Source organism: Ictalurus punctatus, chromosome 6 (assembly GCF_001660625.3).
Source record: "Ictalurus punctatus breed USDA103 chromosome 6, Coco_2.0, whole genome shotgun sequence".
In the NCBI taxonomy this organism is placed as follows: Eukaryota; Metazoa; Chordata; class Actinopteri; order Siluriformes; family Ictaluridae; genus Ictalurus; species Ictalurus punctatus.
In genome coordinates, this window is record NC_030421.2 from 18198707 (window position 1) to 18224859 (window position 26153).

At 39.1% G+C, this 26153-nt stretch overlaps 1 protein-coding gene across 9 annotated transcripts in view; it reads right to left on the reverse strand.

The window, feature by feature from the left end:
• Nucleotides 1-26153, reverse strand: part of stxbp5l (syntaxin binding protein 5L) — a 132521-nt gene that overhangs the window by 9126 nt on the left and 97242 nt on the right. For 3 of the 9 annotated variants that reach the window (XM_053680925.1, XM_017470427.3, XM_053680928.1), the window contains exons 13-23: nt 25141-25208; nt 24658-24698; nt 24087-24304; nt 23758-23918; nt 23211-23336; nt 22260-22411; nt 20613-20681; nt 18689-18754; nt 13695-13799; nt 7856-7909; nt 4783-4965 (exon numbers count right to left, since the gene is read on the reverse strand). In XM_053680925.1, the coding sequence (XP_053536900.1) occupies nt 4783-4965; nt 7856-7909; nt 13695-13799; nt 18689-18754; nt 20613-20681; nt 22260-22411; nt 23211-23336; nt 23758-23918; nt 24087-24304; nt 24658-24698; nt 25141-25208 (1243 nt within the window). The remainder of the gene's footprint in view (nt 1-4782; nt 4966-7855; nt 7910-13694; nt 13800-18688; nt 18755-20612; nt 20682-22259; nt 22412-23210; nt 23337-23757; nt 23919-24086; nt 24305-24657; nt 24699-25140; nt 25209-26153) is intronic. The other 6 variants (XM_017470433.3, XM_053680926.1, XM_017470435.3 and 3 more) reach the window with 4 other exon arrangements.

The window sequence follows — 26153 nt, forward strand, 5'->3', positions numbered from 1 at the left end:
GTGTAGGTATGTGAGTCACGTACAAAAGTCCCAACATAGATACCCAAAGGCTAAATGCCTATTTTGTAAACATGGTGAGAACTGAGCAATGCAAAACATGCATGAGCAAAAACAAGCACACACACACACACACACACACACACACACATAGTCCACATGTCAAAAATCAGCAAACTGACACAACAAGTGACCTTTAGCAGAACAGACATTCACCACTGCAACATCGATAAGCTTTGACGCATTAGCGCTGACTGTGTGAACATAATTAGCCACATCAGATCTGGAAGTGTGAATATTTCATGATAGAAAGTGGAAAGATTTCTGCTGTGGTCGTGGAGGTAAACACTCTTACTCTGTCAGTATCTGAGGGACTGGTTTTCTCACACCATCAACTATCAAGATACAGTATGAGTTCAGCTATAGACTCTTTTCTTTAAGCGTTGTGCCTTGTTACTGATGCTTTTTCATGGCCTGGAGGGTCAAAGCATTGCAGTGTCTAGCGTTTGCTTGGCTTTTACACACCAGGTCTGCTCACAATAGGTTTGGTAATAAGATTACGTTTAAATTGCTTGAATCTGGTGTATTAATAATGAGCCTGGAGAGAGAGTTGTACTGCCGAGAGACCACAAACTAAGTATTGTTACTGGAGACTGTGTGTGTGTGTGTGTGTGTGTGTGTGTGTGTGTGTGTGTGTGCCACCTGCTGTCCTTCATCTTTGTAAGACTGAATATCTGTTTGCGCTTGATTGTGCCAGGATCTGGACATACTTTGCGTGTGCTCTTTCTGTATGGATTTGACTTAAGAAACTGTATATATTACCATTTGTACATACCGTGCTCCATCCCTGCTTGTTATTTATCTGAGCTCGAGCACCTATCTCCTGCTGTCCTCACTTCCTGTAGCATGTCTCATTAGCTGCAGCCCAGCTTTCCTTGCTGCTAATTGACCTTTAAATATCTCAGCGACCCAGCTGTGCAGCAATAGGGACGCACGCACAGCACGGAGACTGCGGAGGCAATGGATAGTCCCTAATGGACAAGGATAATTATTTGAAATGAGGAAAAGAAAACCCACTGGAATATTCCTGGTCTGGAACTAATAAGAGAATGGGTATCAGTCATTTTGTCTGACACTAAAATCAGCTGTAGGCCATCATAAAACTTTCACAGTCTGAAAGTTTGAGAAAAATCAGATCGAAGGGAAATCAGATGTCATGCAAATCTACCAAAAAAAGGAAGCAAAGGATTGATAGACTCTTGTCATCTGGTCTGTGCAGTAAACAATGTCAATCCTAAACAAGCCTATAATGTGCTCTCTGTCTGATGGATAATCATTTCTCATAGTAAATGACCTCTGCTGTATAAACCACCTGAAGGATGGTGGCGTTATCGTCAATCAAATTAACCTGATGTGACACTGTATGCTGCAGAGTGCTATGTCCTGTGGCGTGTCCTCCGTGTAAACAGGATTACGAATAGAGATGGTAGTTAGAGCGAGAGAGCGCGCGAGAGAGAGAGAGAGAAAGAGAGAGCGAGAGAGCGTGCGCGCGAGAAAGAGCAACACTACTGCTGATATTAGATCAGAGAGGAGTGAAAAGTGAGATTCTGAGGTGGTAATGCTGTGGCAAAAATTGATGAATGACAATAATAAATAATGATAAGCAGTAATACACACACAAGAGCCACACTATATGCTATGTTCAGCATGTACTGTATACGTTATAGAGCAGAGGTTCTCAACCATTTTGTAACTAAAGTCCCCCCATGCCTCCCCTAACATATATATATATATATATATATATATATATATATATACATATATATATATATATATATACTGTATATATATCTGTAATGTGTTTTTGATAGATAGATAGATAGATAGATAGATTTTTTTTGTTTTTATGATTTTTAAAAATAACTTTTATGACTTAGCTTATGACTTATAAAACTATATAACGGACAGGTATGGAACATGAATGATCAGAAATGTTTCTGAACACTATAACTACTTTGAACAGGAGAACTAAGCTCTAATAATGTGTACTATTTTACATGTAAAACATGTTGCATTACATTCGTCTTACAATCGAAAAACATTCACATATGAATGATGTAAATTGGGATAAAGGGCGCGTCTCATTATCCATGACATTGTTAAATCTCCGGCTCTCAGCCTCTCACTGAACAGAGCAGACACAGAGAGAGGTGTGAGTACAGTGGGAAAGCAAGACCTTGCGCTTGCAGGACAGTACTGGCAACATTTGGAAAGTTGCTAAGGTTTGTCCAAAAAGTCGCTAGATGCACTGTCTGTATTTTTTTTCTTGAAAACAATTTGCACCCCCTTCCCATCTCTCCGTGCCCCTAGGTTGAGAACCGCTGTTCGAGAGTAACAGTGTAGTCAGTTATGTCATATTAACTAACAGATTAGGAAACAGCTTCTTCTGTGAGACTCCACTTTTGCAACATATCAGCTCATGTAATGTTATTAGTAGTCTCTTGTACCACACCTAACAGCATGTCCTTGCACCAATCAGTTAAAAGACATTGCACTACTGTATTATAGATCTTATAATGGTTGTATTTGTAGTATTATTATAATTTTACTTGAACTAGATTTGCAGAATTGCAAGCTATACAAACTGTAAAGAGATGCTTAACTATATCTTTTGGTGTTTGTAAATTTTTGTTTCTTTCCTCTTGTCAATAACTTGCGTACTTGAAGTGTCTAAGCACTGAAGGTCTCCCTACTTCCTTTCAATATGCATAATGACAATAAAGCTGATTCTGACTTTGACTGCACTTCATCCTCAATAGCATCCCTCTGCAAATTGGGTTAAACTGTATACACACAGCACTAACACGGCTGGCAAAGCTTTCCTTTTTGCTGTCACAGTATGTCTTTCTTTTTTGCTTTTTTCTCCTAATCATTATATAAACACGGAAAATTGCTGCATTATTTCAGTTTTATTTTTATTATTATTTTTTGGTAGTGCTGGTATACAAGATATATATAAATATATATATATATATATATATATATATATATATATATATATATATATATATATATATATCGATGTAGCGTTTATTTTCTGTACACTGCGAGGAATAAAATATACTTAATATATAAATATAAATGTGAAATAAATATACTTTTTTAATCTTTAAAACTCAATGTTTTTTATTACAGATAGATAGCGATACAGACACAAAAGTCAGTGATGTGCTGAATATTGGTACGAAATATTTTTTTTATTGCAGCCATTATAGCTGGCACTGTTAATGATCTCAGCAGGGTTCTCGCTTTTGTGCTTCTGCGTTGTACATTTGATTTTCATGAAATGATTGAAGTACCATTCAGAATTCATGCAATTTATTCCAATTATATCTGACTTTTTTTTTTTAATTTCTATCATTTAAAGCTATCAGGTTACAATCAGGTTAAGAACGGGACCACAGCTAAATTGTTTAGCACAGCTAAGTGTGGCTTTTATGCATAAATCAGACAAATTAGGGATGAATAAATGATCATTTATTTAAAATAGTAAATGTACTGTGGAATTCCAGGTTTGGGGGTTTGATTCCCGTCTCCGCTGTGTATGTGTGCGGAGTTTGCATGTTCGCCTCATACTTCAGGGGTTTCCTCCGGGGTTACTCCGGTTTCCTCCCCCAGTCCAAAGACATGCATTGTAGACTGATTGGCATCTCTAAATTGTCTGTAGTGTGTGAATAGGTGTGTGAGTGTGTTTGTGATTATGCCCTCTGAAAGGATGGATAGGGTCCAGGCTCCTCGTGTCCCTGTGCAGGATATGCGGAATGGAAAATGGATGGATGGATGGATTGATGGATGTACTGTACAATATATGCTTTGAGAGAGTGCATTATAATCTAGTGTTACATATTTGTGTGGCCTCCTGGGAAATTCCTTCACATTGTTAAATTTTGATATCCAAAAACACAATAACCAGTAAATGCTGTGTTAATGGTAATAACCTTAGTTTGCAGATTGTGTGAAACTTGCTGAGGCGAGTTGTAATTCACTCAAGTGTATGTCTGTGTCTAAGGAATAAACAAAATATCATGCATTTAATCTGAAGCTCCTTATGATGGAGGTCTCTGTCTTTACTTCGTCCTAATACACAGCACACTATAGACCCAACAAAGCACATTCACAATGAAAGTGATCATTTGGATCAAAGCAGTATTTGAGTTCAGCATTATGTTTGAATCATCAGTATAGTCTCAAACATAAGAGGGATGGAAGAATCCCTCTAAGCTCACAAAGCTGATTAATTTTTGTGATTTGCTCTGATGCGGTTTGTGCTTTTAAAATGGATTCATTGTTTTCTTCTTTCAATCCTTTACAATGTTTCTGATCAGCTTTATATGTTTGAAAAATGAGCGAATTCAGCTTGTAGCACAAACCAGCCAAGAATCAAAGTCACAAAAACACTTTACCAATAGTTTATGTTTTTTGCAGCGAAAAATGAGGAAATTGGTGCTTAAAAAGGCACTGCGTTTCACTCATTATGAACCAATCAGTCTGCAACAGGGCCATTTGAAGTCACCAATTTCTCAGCAGGGAGAGAGTTTATAAAAAGAAAGCAATCAAATAAATCAGTTAGAGAATATGGCTACTAGGCACCTACCCTCTTTCTAACTCATATCCCCTGATGAGTGGATAACATGCGAGGAAAGGAAGGTAAGGAGAGAAAGGAGAGGGAGAAATAAGGAAAGGGGGGAGGAAGGTAATATAGGGGGATGGAGATCAAGCACACACCTTCGGTGAGGGAGGACACAGGCAAAGAGACCTCCATGCATGCGGCTGACTGGGCCTTGCGGAATGGCGGTCGTCCAGGCCCACGACGGGTGAGACGAGGCCCCTCAGGGGCCCCTGGAGCACGGGGTCTCCCAGATACACATGGCTGAGAAGTTGGACTAGTGCAATGTCCATTCACATGATCTGAAACAACGGGCAAAGCATTAGCATAAATGCAACTGAGCTAGGGAAACTCCGACAGAGAGAGAGAGAGAGAGAGAGAGAGAGAGAGAGAGAGAGAGAGAGAGAGAGAGAGAGAGAGAGAGAGGTGTGTGTGTGTGTGTGTGAGAGAGAGAGAGAGAGAGAGAGAGAGAGAGAGAGAGAGAGAGAGAGAGAGAGAGAGAGGTGTGTGTGTGTGTGTGTGAGAGAGAGAGAGAGAGAGAGAGAGAGAGAGAGAGAGAGAGAGAGGTGTGTCTGTGAGAAAGAGAGGAAGAGACAGAAATGGACAGAGTCGGAGAAAAAGCTGGTTAGGGTAGATAAGGAAGAAAGGGAGAGCAAAACATTAAGGAGAAATGTAATGTAATAGCAAGATTGTTAGTTCTAGCTTATAATGAACACAAAGCAAAAAAAAAAGAAAGAAAGCAAAGTACAAAGCAAAGGAGGAGGTAAACAGATATGGTAGAATTGTTGTTCGCAAGAAACTGGGAATTTCTCATCCTCTCTCAGTGTCTCTACTTCAAAATATGTAGAAGAGAGACAGAAATTAAAACATGGGTTGTGTGCGTAAAAAGCTTGTAGGGATTTTGTATGGTTTGTAAGAGAGCACTACAATGGATAGACTGCCTTCATCTCAGAGTTCTGAAGGAATGAAAAATTCTACACAAATTCTCCAAAGAGCCACACTGAGACTACAATCACATGCTAAAAAAGAGAACATTATTGTACTGTAGCATGCAGAAAAAATATTAGTACAGGATCATTTCTGATTTTATACTATTATGCAAAATTTACAAATTGTTGGCTCAGCATAACGTTTTAGCATTATAAGGTCCTTATAGGTTACGAATGAATGGAAGAACCATATAATACCAAGGGCATGATATCCTGGAATTAATTAAAAATTTTCATCATTTTAATAACTCATATGGTAATCAGTCCCTCCAGCATTTTGTGATCACTAAAATTAATGCAAAACCAAGCAAATTCTGCAATATTCAGAGGAACTCGCAATTTTTCTAAATTACCACCGATTTTCCACAGATTTGGGACAAGACGCATCATGTGACGTCATCACAGCGTGCATTCAGCCTAAGCGCTCTTCGATTCACACGCGTCAAACACGCAATTCATGCGCAAACAATTTTGAGCAATTGCAATTTCGCAAATTCAAGGTGCAAGTTGCATTGCAAATGTTTAAAAACCTGCAGTAAAATTAAGCTCTTTTGATTGAAACAATCACAGAAAAAAACCTCCACAAAATCCTGTATGGACTGGGTAACAAAAGGTAACTCTGCTAAAGTCTTTAAGTAAAAATTACATTTTTATGTGTTCTAATAAAATGCTGTTAGTTTGCTGAGGATGAGGAAAACCACACGGGAAGCCTAGGCCACAGGCGTCTCCATACCTGTTTCCCCTGGCCTGCACCATGAACCTAGACCCTGGACAATCTCACAAGTGCCCCTCCATTAAATTAATCTGAACTATTTCTCAGCATTTAGGCTGCAGCCATACAGAATAAAGTAGTGTTACAGTGTGCATTCCAGGGGAAACGTGTGTATCATAGAGCACTTTGGAGTGACATATAAGAAACCTAGATAGACACCGAGCTCTATGCACGCATCATCACATAAACACACACAAACATAAACACACACACACACACACACACACACACACACACACACACACACACACACAAAGTCAGGATTTCCATTGAGCACCTGCATTTAAATAAATTTTTAAAAAGTATTTACTGAATGTGACTATGAAAGGAGCTGTAAGCCCTAGCTCTATATATACATATATGTTTAAAATAATATATATATATATATATATATATATATATATATATATATATATATATATATATATATAGAGAGAGAGAGAGAGAGAGAGAGAGAGAGAGAGAGAGAGAGAGAGAAAACTAGGGCTTACAGCTCCTTTCATAGCCACATTCGGTCAATATAACCTGCATGAGTCTTAAAAGCCTGAACTACATATTATTTCACTCACTGGTCCATTCAAACCCAAGGCCGACTTTAATCATTATTCTTATTTAGTTAAGTATTTCCACTCAAACAAAAGACTTTATCCTCACAGTCCATTCTTCTTAAAGTACAAATCAAACCTCCTGAAAGAAGGTGATTATTATTCCGTTATGACTAGCGCAGAGTGTAAAAAGGCATTTGTAAAGAAGTAAAATGCTCAGCCCTCAACCGAGGCATGCGACAGGAGGAGAAAGGAAGGAGCATAAAGTGGAATTCAAAAAAAGTCAGTGAGAGACAGATTTTGTAGATTTGAAAAGATAAAAGAATGATCCAATCACAATGAAGCAACACCAGAGAATGGTCCATGTGCATGGCTGTTCAGAGCTAGAAGATGATCCAATCACAATGGAGCAGGCGTTTCTATACTTAAAGAATGGTCCAATAGGGTTAGCGTGTGGTTATGCTGAGGTATAAAATGGTCCGACTTGGATGGAGCAAGGCCATTTAGGGATACAAAATGAGCCAACCGCGATAGAGTGAAAGCAAAGTTTTCAGAGTGACACTTTTCCAGGTAAAGAATGGGTATGAAGGTACAAACTACCTTTGTAAACACTTGCAAAATGTACATATTCAACAAACTGAAAGAAAGATGATTTCAGAGACCGCACACAGAAAGAAAGTGAGTACACTGGTGTCCGCCGTTCATTAATCTTGCCCAATGAGAGGAAGTGAGCTATATATGGAATTTAAATCAAAAAAAGCAACGAGCACAAAAGAACTAAAGTTCCTCTGCATGATCTCAGTAACAGTATGAGGAGAAAGGTAGATGAGTCGAAAGAAAGGAAAAAAGTTCAAAGAAAAAACTGCTCGCTTTCGGCCTACCGTACCAAGATCACTCTTAAGATCAGTGGGTAGACTTAACTTTCTGCCTGGTCCCTTTACTGAAACAAAAGAAACAGGAAAGAAAGAGGTAATTAATCCATTAAACAAAAAGCAAAATGGTGTTTAAAACGGAACAACAACAAAAAAAAACCTAAACAAAACAAAACAAAATAGGGAAAAGTAAGGAATAAGGTAAAAGAAAGTCAAATATTTGTCAAAGAATCAACATTCACACATGCAGCGGTGCATACCTGACCATGCTAGTTCATGCTTAATCACATCTAACCACCAGAAAACAGAGATTCCACTCTACTCTACTATTTGAAACACACAGACGCTCATGTATACAGCCTTTTGCAGGACAATATTTTGCAAAAATGAAAATGCATTGAAAATATCTGTGCTACTTGTTCTTGAATATACGTTTGGGATTCAGTGTGGTCTGGTGGAGCTGTCACAATACTAGAACCACAAAACCACAACCAAACAATGAAACCATGTGAAACAAACACACACACACACACACACACTCACAGACTTACTGCTTTTCAACATATATCAAAACATAAAGAAGAAATTAATCAAAAGGCAACATTTTGCAAGCATTTTGCAGCAATACTGCAAAGGTCAGAGGCAGTTAAGAGACATGTTACTGGATATTTAATATATTGTGGTTGGTAATACTGCTGACAAGAGACACCATGAATTTTAAAAAAAACAAACAATTCATTGGAAGAAGCTTCTTAAAATGAAGTCTTCACATATTATTGCTGCCAGAGCTGGAAAGTGCTGAGACAGTACTCCGTCTCATATTTGAGAGCTGAAACACTACATAATCACATTTCATAACCATAATAATAACAGCCAAAGCAAATCCTTGGTTTTTTTTGTTTTGTTTTGTTTTGTTTTTTTACTTCTGATTTGCACACTGTATTTTGCACAACACAAAAGATTTTGTATTAGACAAAAACTGACCGTTGCTAAGCCCCCACCCAACTGGTTACTGCTGCTATGTCCAAGAAGTTTTCAAGTCTAGCATGTCAACTATGGGGTAGTATTTAATGAGAATATTCAAAAATTTACCAAAAGAAAATGTATAGTACTTTTTTGGAACCATACAATAAAAGCTACAGCTAAAAAATAAACTAGTCCATGTAATTTCATGTATGTATGCACTGTTCAGGTATTGCAGGGAGGTGAATGTATGAATGTATATGTATATAATGTTTTGTGTGAAAGAGTTTTATTTATCACTCTGCAGTGAGTAGTAATTGAATTTCTACATATGTTACGAAATGAATAGCTACTGTCAATATGGTACTGAATTTAATGTGTTAACAAAGAACTTTGAGGGGTTGCCAAATGAACAACTATGTGTCTGATTCATGAAAAAACATCAGAATGAACAGCTATGTATGCTTTTACCCACTAGTCCCTTATTTACATATGTACTGTATGTAACACACCCCATTTTATCCACATATACATGTAATTCATATTTAACATCCAGATCAGTGCGTTTTGGTACCTCTTGACGAATGAGCTGATAAAGATTCATTCTGATTCCTATGGTAACACTAAACCCCATTACCTGTATTTGTGGTACAGTGGCAAGAAAAAGTATGTGAACCTTTTGGAATTTCACGGTTTTCTGAATAAATTTGTCATAAAATGGGATCTGATCTTCATCTAAGTCAAGGGTACTGACAAATATAATATAATAAAGTGATTTCAAAGACTTTAGAAATTCACGTCTACAGTTAGGCAAACATTTTACAAATGGAGACACTTTGGGACTGTTGCTGCTCTACCAAGAAGTGGGTGCCCAGTCAAAATGACACCAAGAGCATAATGAAGACTCATCAATGAGGTAAAAACCCCGAATGGCAGCCAAAGATTTGAAGGCATCATTGGAACTGGCTAACATCTCTGTTCATGAGTCTACAATATGTAAAACATCGAACAAGCAAGGTATCAACGGCAGGACACCACGGAGGAAGCCACTGATGAAACTAAGATTGAACTGGAGTTGGAAAAACCACACAACACTACATCTGGCATAGAAAGGGCACGGCATATCATCATGAAAACATCATCCCAACCATAAAGTATGGTGGAGGAAACGTCATGATTTGGGCCTGCTTTGCTGCATCAGGGCCTGGCCAGCTTGTAATCATTGAGGGGAAGTTGAATTCCCAAGTATATCAGACAATTCTTCAGGATAATGTGAGAATGTCTGTACATCAGCTGAAACTGTGTAGAAGTTGGGTGATGCAACAGGACAACGACCCAAAACACCGGAGCAAGTCCACAACAGAATGGCTTCAGAAAAACAAAATCCGCCTTTTGGAGTGGCGGAGTCAGAGCCCAGACCTCAACCCAATAGAGATGCTATGGAATGACTTGAAGAGAGCCTTACACATGAGACCTCCAAAGAATATGATAGAGCTAAAGCAGTTCTGCCAGGAAGAATGGGCTAAAACTCCTCCTGAATGATGTGCAGGTCTGATCCACAGCTACAGGAAGCGCCTGGTTGAGGTTATTGCTGCCAAGACGGGGGGGGGGGGGGTCAACCTGTTATTAATTCTAAGGGTTTAGCCACTTTATCCACTGCCATTTTGAATGTTGAATGAGTGTGTTCAATAAAGACATGAAAGATCAGAATTTTTTTTTGTGTTATTATTTTAGACACATTATATTTGTCAATACACTTGACTTAGATGAAGATCAGATCACATTTTGTGACAAATTTATGCAGAAAACCATGAAATTCCAAAAGGTTCACCTACTTTTTCTTGCTACTGTATAAGCATGCACAATTGTGATAATTAACATTTAAAAAAAAAAAATTGTTATTACTTATACTACTTTCCTTACTATATTGATTTGGATTATTTAATTGCAAATCCAACATATTTAGATTAAAATGTCATGCTCAATATTTACACACACTCCCACCAGACATGAATTTGATCATACCAATATGTATATGGCAAAGATGAAACTGATGAATAAGAAAACAGTTTGTGATCAGATCAGCATTGATGAATGGGCTGATGTGAATTTATGTTTCCGCCATCGTAATCTCAGCCTTTTTCAGTGTTTTTCAAATTTCCAGAAACAAGCGCGGTCTTGAATGGACACAAAAGCTACAATGGCCGTATTTATTATGAGTTTTTGACATTTTTATTACTATAATATAAGAAAAGACATGCAATTATAGAGGCAATTTATCTAAGAGTCTGAAAAATGTGTCCCTGTGCTGTCTTAAATGACAGTGATATAAACTGCTTGAGCTTCTGGAGTCATGGTGATAAAATGTCCGTGTATTTTCAGCTCGTGACATCACAAGTTCCTCTGTGTCAGGTCGGCAGATTTCAGGTGCCAGAATGAAAATCATTGTGCCACCAAAAAAAATATATGGTGTTTTCAGTAGTAACGAGAATCACACCAGCAGCCGTACCATGTGTGAAGAAAAGCACCTTAGTTCTTCGGGACTGAGTGAAATGTCCTTTAGCATATAAGCAGCACTGCCTTTATACACATACAGTGCCACTGATGATAAACAGTATGACCCTGGGGTTAGGAAAGTGGCCTGGGCTTGCTGGTGCATGCTCCTGTGGTGAGTACAGGCAGGTGGTACACAGTGCCCTGAGGCAACTTTCCTCACTCAATCTTTCTTTGACTGCTGCTTGTAAAAGAGACAGAGGGAGATTTGTACGTAAATAGAAGTGCTCTTGTTCTGTGTGGCACAGGGGAAATTGCTCTTGTATGCAGCAGTAATTGAAATTTGCAGAATCAATAACCCATGCCTTACAGGTGGAATCCCTCCCATTACGCCTGCTGATGCTGATAAGACTTAGTGTGTATTTGTGCAAGCCAGACAGAGAAATCAGCAACGGTTTTCTCACTGTGTATGAACCTTGCAAGTAAACGTAAATATATTTACATGTAATGCATACATAACATATGCATTTATTGTTATTTGCAGAAATCCCTTATTGTAATCTGTAGGCACAGTCCCATTGGCAGTGGGATGGGATTTAGTGACATCACTGCCGGACATGCATTGTGCGTGTTGCAGAGTCAATCTTTCATGGTGTTCATGAATTCATTAGAGTCAAGGACTACAGGAAACAAAAATCAGGCCAGAATCGTGCCTGAGGATGACTCAAATGATTGGAAGGGTAAATTAGGATCCTTTTCATGGGATTCTTTGTCGAATTGCTCTGTGTCACACTGTAATTTACATGAATTACTGAGATGATTTTGTTGTTTTCAGCCTTCCCAGTTCTTCCGCTCCTCCAAAAAAAACATGCTGGCATATTGGAGCCTTACCGCATTTTCATTCCTTCATTCACTCATCCACTCAGAACCTTCATTTCACCTTTTTCCATCTTGATTTTTTTTGCCTCATATGTACCAAATGCACGGTGTACTCTTAAGCCAGTTGTCTCCAACCCTGTTCCTGGAGCTCTACCTTCCTGAAGACATTAGCTCCAAACATAATCGTGCCCACCTGAACATCTAATCATTGCCTTAAGAAGTTCTTGATCAAATAAAACAGGTTTGTTAGATATTCTTGGAGATGAAACCTGCAGGAAGGTAGATCTAAAGGAACAGGGTTGGTAACTGTCTTAAACCATTTGTGCTGCTCATAATGCCTTTGTGCTCCGTCCTCATGGAGAAAAAGAGGCTCAGTTGAAAGAAGCAATATTTCATTCCTGTTTACAATTATGACAGTTTATTCACATGAACACACTTTTATGACCATAGTATTATAAGTTCTAGCTGCATCAATCTTCATTCTCCATCCAGATAGAATCATATAGTACTAAGGCAACACTTTTTACACTCTCAGTAGAGACACTTAAAAAGTACTAAGGAAATAGCAAGAAATAAATATCAAGTGCACATGCAGGTTTGCCATTCTTTCTACCATGCTCCAGACATAGCCTCACAGTCCTTGTGCATTCATTCAGTGTTTGCTTGCGAGGTTACATGAGGTTAGGTTAGCAAATATTGGAAAAACAGCTAATTAGCAAGATTTCAGGCTAGGGAGTTAAATATTGTAGCACCAATGGAAAATTTTTGTGATGTCTACTGTATATTATATATAAATGATAAAAATATTATAGAATTATGAGACAAGAATTTTGTGATAAACTTTTAATAGTGGTGTAGCTGCCTCTTGTTAATGTTTTGGATGATGATTAATTCCAAAGCCTGATCGTAATTAGCTGATGCAAAACCCATATCAACACAGGCAATCTGCAAAATAAAATGCAAGAGAACATCTCCATATTTTCCAACAGCATATACATACACAAGCATGGATGAGGCGTGGCGCTAAAGAAAGACAAGCGAGCGTCCATGAAATGAACTACTAGCGATACGTCGCTCTTTCAGGCTCATGCTTTCACTCTCTCAAACTCCTTTTCATCCATCTGGACCTCAATTCCTAATCCTAAATGTGACCTTAGATCAGTTAACTCATTCTTTTCTCCCTTTCTTCTGTCTCTTTCTCTGTTCCGGCCCCTCTTCTAGTGTTTTATTACACAGTGATGCCTGTGAAGGCAGCTTTCATGACCACTCATCATCCTCCTCTCTTTTACACACACACACACACACACACACACAACTGTACCCATGCCAACAACCACCCACACGCCTCCCACACACCTGCACACACATGGAAACTTGACATTGTAGAGTTGCGAGAGGAGATGAGAAGCACTAGCAGCTATGTACAGCTAGGTAACAGGCACTACAAGCATGACTACTCCTACAGCAGCATGCCATCAACCATCCCTCTCACCCCAGTCCATGTGTCCTGGGTCTTACCATTGTCCAACAGGTAAAAGACCGGACTGTAATGGCTGGCACGTAGATTGGACACGGGCTCCGCCGTGCCCCGAGGCTCATTGTGTACGTAGGAGGAGTAGGGCACTGGAAATCAGAGAGCCACAACAAACACACACATGCACATATAAACACATAATCAGGCCTACACACGAGCAAATTACATCCAAATTTTGCGCAATTCTGAAGATTATGTAGAGGAACTTGTGTTAAAGGACAATTATTAAGTTTGTTTTAAAGTACAAAAGAAACATTATTTAAGGGGAAAAAAATAATCCATCAAAGTCAGTGAAAAACTGCCAGTACCAAAATCTAATGTAATCATACAGTCATGGGAAGAAAAATGGTAGTAGAAATGCCAGTAATGGTGACACATATAAACTCATTTCTCCTGAAAGAACAGTACTCTCCCCAGTTTAATGGAAAATTCAGTACATACTTAAGAAGTTTGTGATTTCATGCCACTAAAGACCCAGAAATTATGCTTAAAGTGTTGGAGTTGCTGTTTCATTTTACAATTTGTATCGCAGACATTTTATGCATTATCAGGTTTGATTGAATTATGAAAAATGAATGAAGATTCTCATCTGAAACGCGTATGCACTGAGCATGACTCAAGCCCTAAAAACTTCAATTCCTACCAAATATAGCGGTTGTGTTTCAACCTCACAGCTGAGCCACATATAACGAGCATGTCTAAAAACCTTCTGCCCATACCTGTCACCTTGTCATCTCTCGTCCTCTCGTATTTTTCCAGAGCCTTCTTCTTCGTTTTAGTTGGAACCTTCTTTTTCTAAATATAACCCAGTGGGTCATCATCAATGGCTGACATTTCAACTTATTAGCCACCTGGCAGAACACCGGAGTCAACACGAGGTCAGAGCGAGCCGCAGAAGAACTTGACAACCCCGCAAACAACAAAGCACAACAACGACACACACCAGCCGGCACCCTGAGGGAGGAACTTCAAAGAGAAACGCAGCCCCAATTACTGAAGCTGATGGAGAGTAGGACAGAGAGCCAGGCGAGAAAAAGACAGACAGCAAATCACCAAGGAACAGAGATAGAACTTAGACCAGTGGAAAGGTTTCACAACTGCAAATAATACCAAAGTGCTAATTAAAGCTGTTGTTTGTGCAGTATTGGTAAGGTACCAATAGTGTCTCACTCTCTCAATGTATCCCAAATGCTAGTTTTCACAGGAACCTGGTGCAATTCTGTGGTTTGCAGGTGTTACTCCAGCCTTTAGTTTTTTTCTTCCTTCTCCTCTGAGAAAATTACAGAACAAATTACCTACAGTTTTTGACCAGCTCTGTTGTGGTCTGATAATTGCAGTCCCATTGGGATAACCACCTCTATGATTTTGCAGAAAAAAGCTGCTGCTTTTTTTGACAGCTGTTGATTAGCAGTATTTAGCCGCCTTGCACCCATATGCTTATTCGATAGTTCCTGAAGCATGTTGAATGCTTTTGAAGTGTTATTTACCACATAGTAACTTTGCCCCCTGTCTGCATTGGGTTCCTGTTTAGTGGGAGAATGAAAATAAAGTCAGCGTTACTCTTCATTACTATTTCATGATCAACTTCATTACATTTAAATGTTGCATTTGTAATCTCTCTACTCACAATCATTTCTCTGTGTTGAAAGGAAGCAGTCAAATTGAATGTTATATATGTGTAAAAAAAAAGAAAAACTAAATTAAAAAAAATCCTAGCAAAAATGCCATTCATTTAAAAGGAGAAATACATGGCTGCCTTTGAGGAATGGTCGAGCAGAAGGATGGGAGTTGGGAATTCCTTCAGGAAGACATGGAGCAGTTATTTGGCGTTTTTGGGGGACTCTTGAGGAGGGGCAGTGGAGAGTATAATTTAGAATTTAGTATATGATTATACTTGATCATTGTATTTTCCTTTTTTTATCTTTTTTTTTTAATTGTGTGATTTTTTTTTAAATTATTATTTTTATTATTATTTTTTTTGGATATGTGAGTTTATATTCTATTGACTACAGGGGTGTTCATGGGGGGACTAGGGTGGGGTGGGAGGTTGGTAGGGGGAGGGGTTATAGTGGGGATTTATGTTAAAATAGTTTGATTCATTATATATGTTGTTTGTCTCTTTGTGTTAACTTGTGAATCAATAAAAGTGTTAATTACAAAAAAAAGGAGAAATACATGTGATGTGAAAAGGAATTTGCTTTCATATTGAGTTCATTTAGATTAAGGTCATCAACCACCAAATCAATAATCTGTCCTGGACTGAGAGATGAGTTAGCTAAATTTACCAAGAGATCCTCACTGCAGCCTGTAGCACAATGACATGTTGGATTAGATCCACTAGGTTCTGGATGTTATAATACGTGTACACCACAGTAGTTTCGATAATGATGGCGGAGACAGAATATCAAGAAGTAATTCATCTAGGGTTAAGGTTAGGGTTGGGGTTAGGGTTACAACATCCAGTTCATAATGGATCTAATCCAATACGTCATCATGTTCAAATTTACTACTACTTTCCCTCAAACATAATATCCTGCTAGGGCAAGGATAAATCCGGTGTAACTTCTGCTTTATGGAAATGTAGTCTGTCTTCCGGCTACCCTGTGAGCACTGAAAAATAATATCTATCAATAAGTCTTCATAGAATGGATTCTAGGTAGTTTAGAAATGATAAGAGAAGGTGTACACATGTATGGATGCAGGGATAAGCAGGAATACATGTGCACTATTTTCTATATTATTATTATTATTATTATTATTATTATTATTATTATTATCCAAGGGTCAAGGGGGAGCCCGGTGCCTATCCCAGAGAACTCAGGTCATAAGGTGGGGGACACCCTTTTGCCACCCATGGCAGGGCACAATCACACACACACTCACACACTATGGACAGTCTGGAAAAGCCAATCTGCATGTCTTTGGACTGAAATTTCCAAAGCACTGGGAGCACATGCAAACTCCACGCACACTGGGTGGAGGTGGAATTTGAACCCACTAAGCCATGGCCACAACTATCTACGTTATTATTATTATTATTATTATTATTATTATTATTATTAATATTATTATTATTATTATTATTATTATTATTATTATTATTATTATTATTATTTCAGAACTTCCAGCTGTAGTTGCAGTTAAGGCCGAGCAAACACTAAACGACTTTACTTTCAAAATCTCAGAATCAGTTGTTTGGTGCTGCACTATGTGTTCACTCACAGATGAGGCTTACACACTGCACAATCTTTAACTCGGAGAGAGCCCTGGCAAAGCATGATCCCCAAATGCTGATTTCTCAAGAACTTTGTAACTATTTTATATGGAAACATGAACAAAAAGAGAAATAAGAGAAAATGTGAGGAAATATTGGTTGGGAACATGCGAGCAGTGAGGATTGTCTGTTCTGCAATGAAAACTGGAGGTACAGTGCAAAAAACGTAGCTAATTTTATACTGTTTGTTGCCAGGAATCATGTTTGTTTTTATTTTTTGCTGTTCCTAACAACCATTTGGGTAGGACATTTCAGATAATTTTTTATCAAAGCATTATTATTGTTATCCCATTATCCCATACTAAAAGATGATAAACATGGATTCAGGGATGTGCTGTGCATGACAGCAGATGAATTTGATTTCCTTTCAAACTAGTTTGTTGCTCAAACTATGCAAGCAACCAAGTAGTTGACAATCTGAGGGGTTAAGTCACCAAGCACCAGAATTAATCAGCAACTAAGAACTCAGGGCTGAAATCATGTAGTGTTCACTAAAACAATCCTGGAAACTGGATTATCCCATTGGATACAGTACATGCTATAACACATGCCCAACAAAAAAGCAACAGCTGCTCAAGGATTTTCTTCATTCATAATTCATTTTCTCAGGCCCAGGGCTTTTTGCAGACTCATAGTGAGGCCTGCAATTGAAAAAAAAAACCTGGAAATAATATCATAGTATGGTGAAATATTCATAGCAGCTTTCTTTTAATATAATGCATAAATAGTTCCACCGTGTGATGATTTTTGAATCACATCTGCCTGTGAGTGCCTCTCCCACACATAATACTTATTTAATACACTATTGTGCAGTCACTTAAACACCTACGGTACACATAAACACACGAATAGGTGGTACCCACCTCACCTAAATTACCCCAGCACACACACACACACACACACACACACACACACACACACACACACACACACACACACACACAAACACAACTCTGTACTTTAACCATTAGTTGCAGGCTATAGAACTTCGCTAGTGGTCCCCTGTGGTCCTCATCATTCAAGCAGACTGCACACAGTAGAGAGAGAAAATACATCAAAGCCATGACTGCTACAGTCAGAAACGCAGAGAGAGAATGAGAGAGAGAGAGAGAGAGAGAGAGAGAGAGAGAGAGAGAGAGAGAGAGAGAGAGAGAGAGAGAGAGAGAGAGAGAGAGAGAGAGAGAGAGAGAGAGAGAGAGAAAGAAAGAAAGAGAGAGAGGGAGGGAGAATATGTCCTTGACTGGCTAAAGAAAGTGAGGTTTCAATTCAAGAGCATCATGCATCAAAGCTACCATATCCTTGAGATATCCAGCAAATGTTATAAAAAGGCAAATGTAAAATTTGCATGTTCAGAATATAGTCATTCATTCACTTCTTTATCCTAGTTACGGTTGTTTTGGATCCACAGGCCTATCCCTGAAACACTGGATGTGAGTTGGCAATGAATCTGGACTTATTGATGAACGTAGAAGTTTATTATGAAAAAAAGTCATGGTCTTCTAGGGTTTCAGGTTTACTTTCATTAGTATCAGTAGTGGAAGTGGTTGCTTTTTGAATACTGTGTTCATGTGCGTGACTGTAGTTTGAAGCAGGGCTGATGCCCCATTTCACTGTGTAGTCGATTATTAGAACAAATTCTATAAAGTATTGACCTCTATATAATCAAGAGGGTGCGTTTTTCAAGTTAAATGTGGGCGTGGTTACCTGAGGTGGGTGATTTGCTCCGTTCCAGGTCCAAAGATACCTGGTTATCGGAAAGTTCGGTAAGGCCTGTTGCAGCCAATCAGAGTACAGAGAAAGTAGAACACAGGAAGAGGGAGCAGAAAAAAAGAGCAAGTGACTTCACATACACACACACATAAAAAAGATCAGATATATCATAATAATGATGATAAGGGTGGTGCACCTATAATTCTGGAGTAAATAGGGCTTTGTTTGGGTGCTCTCTTTCTGAATTAGTTGACAAGTCGTATCACTTTAATTTTATAGATACGAATTAATTACTACAATTCAATACAGTGCTATGTTATGATATTCTACTGAAGTATATTACAGTACTATAATCAGGCATAGAGGCTGACAGTGACTGTATGTAAAACTCTATCCAGTCACTAATGGCAAAGACGTATAAACCCTCCAGAAACAGTTGTGCACGACCACATCATAGGGCCAGTGTGTGAAGGTGTGTGAGAGTGTGTGTGAGTAAACATTCACTGCACAAATATGATGAGGCCTGCATTGCAATGGCATCCATCACATCATATATTTTTGGGCATGTGAGAAAGAGAGACAGAGAAAGAAACAAAGAACATTTCCTCAGGAGGGGGACATTATCATAGGACTAACTGTTGAAAAAAATGCATGAATTTATATTAGGCATGTACTGTATGTATAGCATTATAATCCATGGCACTGAATGCAGTGCAAGCCTCATTTAGCAACAAGAACAGCAAACACAGCAATCAGGGTTGAGGAAAATTGATACAGAAGCATAACTGCTATTCATAACCACTATAGTGTTATAACAGTTATAACACAAAAGACTTCTTCATACAGAAATGTTGAACTTAATTCTTCTGACAGCTATGAAGCTAACTTTCAAAGTGCTCGGCTCTTGACAATGAAATTAATGATCGTATTTAAAAATTATATATATATATATATATATATATATATATATATATATATATATATATATATATATATATATATATATATATATATATATATATATATATGAATGCCTACAAGAATTAAAGCCCAGTTAATGTAAAAAAAAGGGTAAATGATTTATTAGTTTGTGCCAGCTTCTAAGAATATTACATATTAACAATGTTTATTAATTTATTTATTAATGTGAAGTTTTATTAATGTTGTTAGTGGCTGGAGAATTTCTGAACCCTGATTGGTTCTCTAGCAATTGACAAATGCTTAGCAATAATACAGACCATGAGGTGACTGGATATTAAGCATTTCTTCCTTATATACTATAGACACATTGGTACTTGAATTAACCCTTAAATACATAACTTGGGTCTCAGTTGTTGTTTTTTTTGTTGTTTGTTTGTTTTCTTCTTTTTTTGGACATACAGAATATTCCACAACTGCTTTGTTTGAAACAAAATGACAATTGTAAATGATACCTTATGATTTCTGTAGGATAGGTGATTGATAAAATTGATTTTAAAAAAAAGCATAATATGTAATATGTAACTCAGTATGTCCTTAATTTAGTGTAAATCTATGAAATTTGCAGCACAATGTTCAATAGAATTTTTTTTTAAAATTGCAGCCATAAAAGGCTATGGATGGAACCTCTTGGCAGCGCATGCCTTTATTTAAGGGTTAACATTATACATGCTATTTTCTTAATCTTATTTTACTCTTAATATTGTTAATCTTAATATTAGGCTCTAACAACCCCCCTTTAATTTCTAACACAGTTACTAGCTTGAGCATGTCATGTTTTTATGCTAATTCAAAACCTAATATCTGCATTATTTAATCATACTATTAATCCATCAATCAATTAACATACAATCACCTCATGTACCCCCACCCTCCCATGCCATCTGTCGCCACTGCATCCCCACCGATGGCACCCATGGCGGCGTCTCCAGTCACTTACTCTGGTAGGAGGTACGGATCCGTTTCTTTGAATCTGAATAAAAGTTAGACAGGCCACGCATGCAAATGTCTGTGACAGCGCCCCCATGCCCAAGCACCGCCACCCACGAGAGAAAGAGAGAGAGAGAGAGAGAGAGAGAGAGAGAGAGAGAGAGAGAGAGAGAGAGAGAGAGAGAGAGAGAGAGAGGACAGGAGAAAAGAACAAAAAAGGCTCCGAGTGAAAAAGTTGAGTGTGACCGCGGTCGCAGCAAGTTCACTGTTTAATGAGTGGGTGTGAGAGAGAGAGAGTGAGCAAGAGAGCGAGAGAGAGTGAGAGTGAGCGAGAGAGAAAAGGAACAGAACTGTGAAAGGGAAGAATGAGAAGCCTGTGTGTGTGTGAAAAGGAATTATAGGATACAGAAAAATACTAAACTCTGTCCCTGACTTTAGACATCCTGCACACTATTCTCCATTGACCTTTTAAACAACGTTCATTAAAAAAAAAAAAAGTAAGATAAGATGTATAACATAACTCTTTTAAATAGTACTGAAGGAAATATTACTGACATTTTCGCCGTAATATTAAAGACACATCAGTTTAATTCTCAGGAGCAGAAAGAAACACATTTTAATCTGTCACAACAATGTATCACTAGCTTCTATTGAGTCCTAATGATGTTTCAAGACTGGACTCACAGTGACATATATAAGTGTAAACAGCAACAAGAGCAGAGTACTGTATCATACATGGAGAACAACATGAAATGAAGGAAGCATCCGTCTTATCCTTAATCTCCTTATGCAAATAAATGAAACGATAAAGACAGCACAGTGTTCTCATTTTATGTTGTTTTCTGTCTTTCTTTCTTTTTCGCCTAACTAAAAAGTAGAGGGTGTGGGTGAGTGCTGAACCAACGTCCTTCTCTATTTAAGAGCTTACATAAGCAGAGGATCAAAACCACCGCTTGCCAGGACTAAATGACCCTTCTGCCCACCTCTGCATCTCCACACTGAGCGCCATGCCGGCTCTGGCTCTTCAGTTTCTAAAGATGCGGATGCCTGACCAGACAAATCTGAGCGACCGCTGTGAAAGGAGCCAGCATGGCCGCTTCTCTGCAGCGTTCTTTTGATGGACAGATTCTTGAACTTATTGTGTCTTCTTTTCCTGTGCCCTATGAGCCTGTGCACGAGTGTTGTTAGCATGTGAGATGCGAATGTGGGTGAGTGTATTTATGTGTATGTGTGTGTGTGTAATGTGGGTAGGGGTGAAGAGGAGGAGCAGAGTGGTAGAGGATCAGTTTGGATTAGTAGAAGTGTGTCCTTGTGACAGCATGAGCTTTTGGCTCTGTCAGAAGTCGTGCTCAAGCAGAATATCAAAATGGACAACATGCACGGAATGCAAATCCGTAACTGCGGCCTGTCTCATGCAATCAGAGAGTGAGAGGATGTTTCTGATTGTGTGTATGTGAGTGAGTGTAAATTGTGTGGGAGTGTGACGGAGGGAGACAGAAAGAGACACAAGACTGACAGGAGGCAGAGAGACAAGACAGTGAAGTGACACTACATATGTCTGTTATGTAACTGAATGTGTGTGTGTGTGTGTGTGTGTGTGTGTGTGTGTGTGTGTGTGTGTATGTGTGTGTGTGTGTGTGTGTGTGTGCGTGTGTACCTGATGTGGACTGGCGGTTCTTGCGTGGGGAACGTGTGAGGCGTTGGAAGGGGTCAGCTGAGCCATACAGCTCCAGAGTGCTCATGCACACTATCACTGTCTTCTGCAGATAATCCACCACTGCCAGACCATTACAGTTACCTACAGCTAACCTACACACACACACACACACAGAAGCACACACACACGTGCGCACACACACGGAGACACATGACAGCCAAATCATCAGTAAATAACATAGCAATTCAAATAGAGGCACACCAACAGATGTCTCTGTCAGCAGGCTCCACCCTGTCCTTTCACTCTAGCAAAATGATTGGCTGTTTCTCAGCTGCTGCTCAAACAAACAGTGTTTATGTTTGTGGTTTGTAAATGGCCGTGGGCAGCTGAGAGGAGCTCATTTAAATTCAAAAAGCCTTTTATATTGGCTGCCATTCCAATAGCTCCATCCTTTGATAAAGTTTGACCGATGAATATCTTGTGCTTTTATGGCTGATTCACAGAGAAGGTTAAGGACAAGTTCCTGTTCATATTCAATGAGAGTACGGTGTCCATTTCGCAGATTACATCAGCTTTCAGCATTTATTATATGATTAGTATAAATGATAAGACAGGGGTGCAGCTCCAGGGGCCCTGGTTCCAACTTGACTTCAGCTGAGATCTGCATGTTCTCCACATAACTTCATGGGTTTCCACTGGGTTTTTCAGTTTTCTCCCATCTCCCAAAAACATGCCAGTGTTAAATTGTACTCTTAATTGCATATAGTGTGAATGTGTGTGTTCAGGGTGGCCTGTGATGGACTGGTGTCGTACCTAGAGTGTATTTCTGCCTTATGCCCAGTTTTCCGGAATCCCTGACTAGGACAACGTGCTCACGGAAGATAAGTGAATGAATGAGTGAATTACTGGAGAAAGACTCAAGGTAAGCCATGCGTTAAAGGGGCTACTCACAGACCGTAGGCGGAGTTTAAATCCAGGCTGGTAATTTGCTGAGGTGGCTCTCCGTCAACCCATAACAACTGGATAACAAGTTCAGCCTGGTAACCAGGGGGCATCCAGATTATGCGATCTTTTACCCTGAGAAAGATTGTTAAATATATATGACACAAATAAATTGATAGTGAAGTGCCTCCACCACTGATCAATGACTAAATTGTAACAGTTTGAAACTGTCTAAAGCTTTGCCCTGTTTGTCAGGAGATCATGGGTTTGAATCCCAATAATGCAACAGCTATCCGTAGCAGTGAGTCCCAGATACCAAGATAATTGGCCCTACTTTCTGGGAGGTAAAACTATATCCTTGTTTCTCTTTCGCCCTGCCAATTAGTGTGACACTAGCCAATCACAGGGACTTAAATAAAGGCAGTTAGAGCCTCATCCTTGGTTTGTAGCTGTCATATGATTGGGTAATGGGATGGGAAGTGGCAACAAGTGAATTAGGATTTTGTTCCAGCTAACATGCTACCCCTCATAAAAGTTTAGGTGAGTTGTCACTCACTTTAGGCAGGGGATGCGGTCTCTCACACTATCCGGGGTGTTACTGCGCGGGCTGGGTGGCTGAGGAGAGTGAGCGCCCACATCTGTTACACACACCGTATTTTCGGTGTCTGATGGTGAGATTACATCCTCCACGTCACACTGCAGACGTACTTCCAGAGCCTACGGGAACAAAAACATGTATAAATATAAAGATGCAGTGCATTTAAGCAAGTAATGTACAGATCTGAAACCAAACATTTTCAGATAGAAATCTTTCATTAGCTATTTAAATGCATCCGTGTAAGGTAAGAACTCACGCATCCAGTTTGAACAAACACACAGTCTCACCGTGATAGTGGTGTTGGCATCATGTTTGCTGAAGCGGTACAATATGACATGGGAACTGATGCCCACCACACAGAAGATGCGGCTTTGGGGACACCAGCTGACCATCTGCACAGCATAGGGGTCCTCCTCCACCAGCTCGGCACTGCGGCCCCCCTCACAGCCCTTCACCTTCTCAAACACCTTCGACGTCTTCAGCTTGTAAAGCATCTGCAGCGTGACTGATCAAGGGAGAAGTCGTTACAATGGCTTTACAATCATCAACTGTGATGGGCTGCTGATATACTGTAAATATAATGATTAATAAGTGTGTGGAGCTGTTTTAGGTCACACTTTGACTTCTTTTAATAAAAGGGTAAATGTAGTATAGTCAAAATAATGCCTTAGAGCTCTCGCATGGACCAAATTGTTTTGATTCTTATATAGTCTTACTGTTATACAAACACACATACACACACAGTATAATGTTTCATAAAAGTTTTGCTTTTATTGATTTTGTGAGGAGACCTTTAAGTGTGAGCATTTGACTAACATAGAGAGGTGGCATTGTACACTTAAAGGGTAAGGCACTTACTGGCTGTGGCGTCCCAAAACTTTATCGATCCGTCTGCATGTCTGCGCAAAGGCAATGAAGAGGTAGGACAAAGAATAAGTGAACAAAGCTGGAATGTGTCCTGATCGGTCTCGGGTAGAAAGGGGACCAAAAAAAAAAGAGGCAGAAATGGAGGCTGCGCAGCATGCATGGTCGATATTGCTATTGAATTAAAGCTGCCAAATGTGATCCATTTACCAATAGAGCAAACTGGGAGGGCACTTTATTGACTTCATATGAAAAGAAATAAAATCCGTAGACACTTAGATTCATGCTATTTCTTACTACAGAGGGTTTATGTGTGTGGTGAGTTACTTTAATCATAATTAGAGCACTGTGTACCTAAATAAATGAATGCCTCTCTTTGTAGTTAATATTGTATAGATGAGTTAGTTGGTGTTATGCACACACACACACACACGCGCGCGCGCACACACACGCACACACACGCACACACAGACTTACCCTGTGATAATAATCTCTGGATATGTTTGAGAACCGAGTGTCCACGTGCCACCACTGACCGGCCACTCCTGACAAACAAAACACGATAAACGCAGTTGAACAAGCAACGTAATTATTATCATTATCAACATCCACTACTAACCACCTTACCCCAGTGTGTGAAATAATGACAACACAGGCATACAGTGATGCGTAATTATAAACAAATTTCAAAACGCAGCTTGGTGTTTCAGCCTACGAGGCAGATAAAAAAAAATACTGAGAATATAATCAGCAATGAACTGATGTTAACCCTTTCAGACCAACAGTGTAGTTCATGTTAAGTTTCTCACACACATTTTAGCATGCATTCTGTCTCTTTACACATGTTATTTGCCTAACCTGTTTCTCTAAACATTACACCCATCTGTATCTATAATAATATAATGAAATATTTTTGCAAAATTAAAAAATTTCGGAAACATTTGAATATCTTAAAACTATGTGTCATGATCTCCCCTGCAGCCGGTGCTGCAGCGGGCAATGTGCACTGAAGGCCGGAGGCTGCGCTCGTGCATGAGCCAGAGTGTGCACGCTCTTCAATTATGGACGATGGTGACTTTGTTTACTATGGATACGTGTGTTTGTTTTGATTCTGTTCAGTCTCCTCCCTGTGTTATTGGTTGGTGTTCGAGGGTGTGTCATTATTGTTTCCAGCTGTCAAGCTTAATTAGGTTAGTCATTTAAACCCCTCGTGTTTCTGTGCACTTCGCGCAGTATTATAGATAAGTATACGTATATGTTTAGCCTTATGCTAACCGTCATGTTCTCGTGTTCTTGTGTTATGTTTCATGCCTCGAATCTCGTTCCATGCTTAGATCGCATATCTCGGTTCATGTTTATTGACCTTATTTTGGAGCGAATAAAGACTTTGATCTGCACTTGCTTCCGCCCCGAGTCTCGAACACATTTAAAGCGTTCTTTAGATTTACATTTATTCAGGAATTGATCTGAAAGTGAATGGACTACAGTGT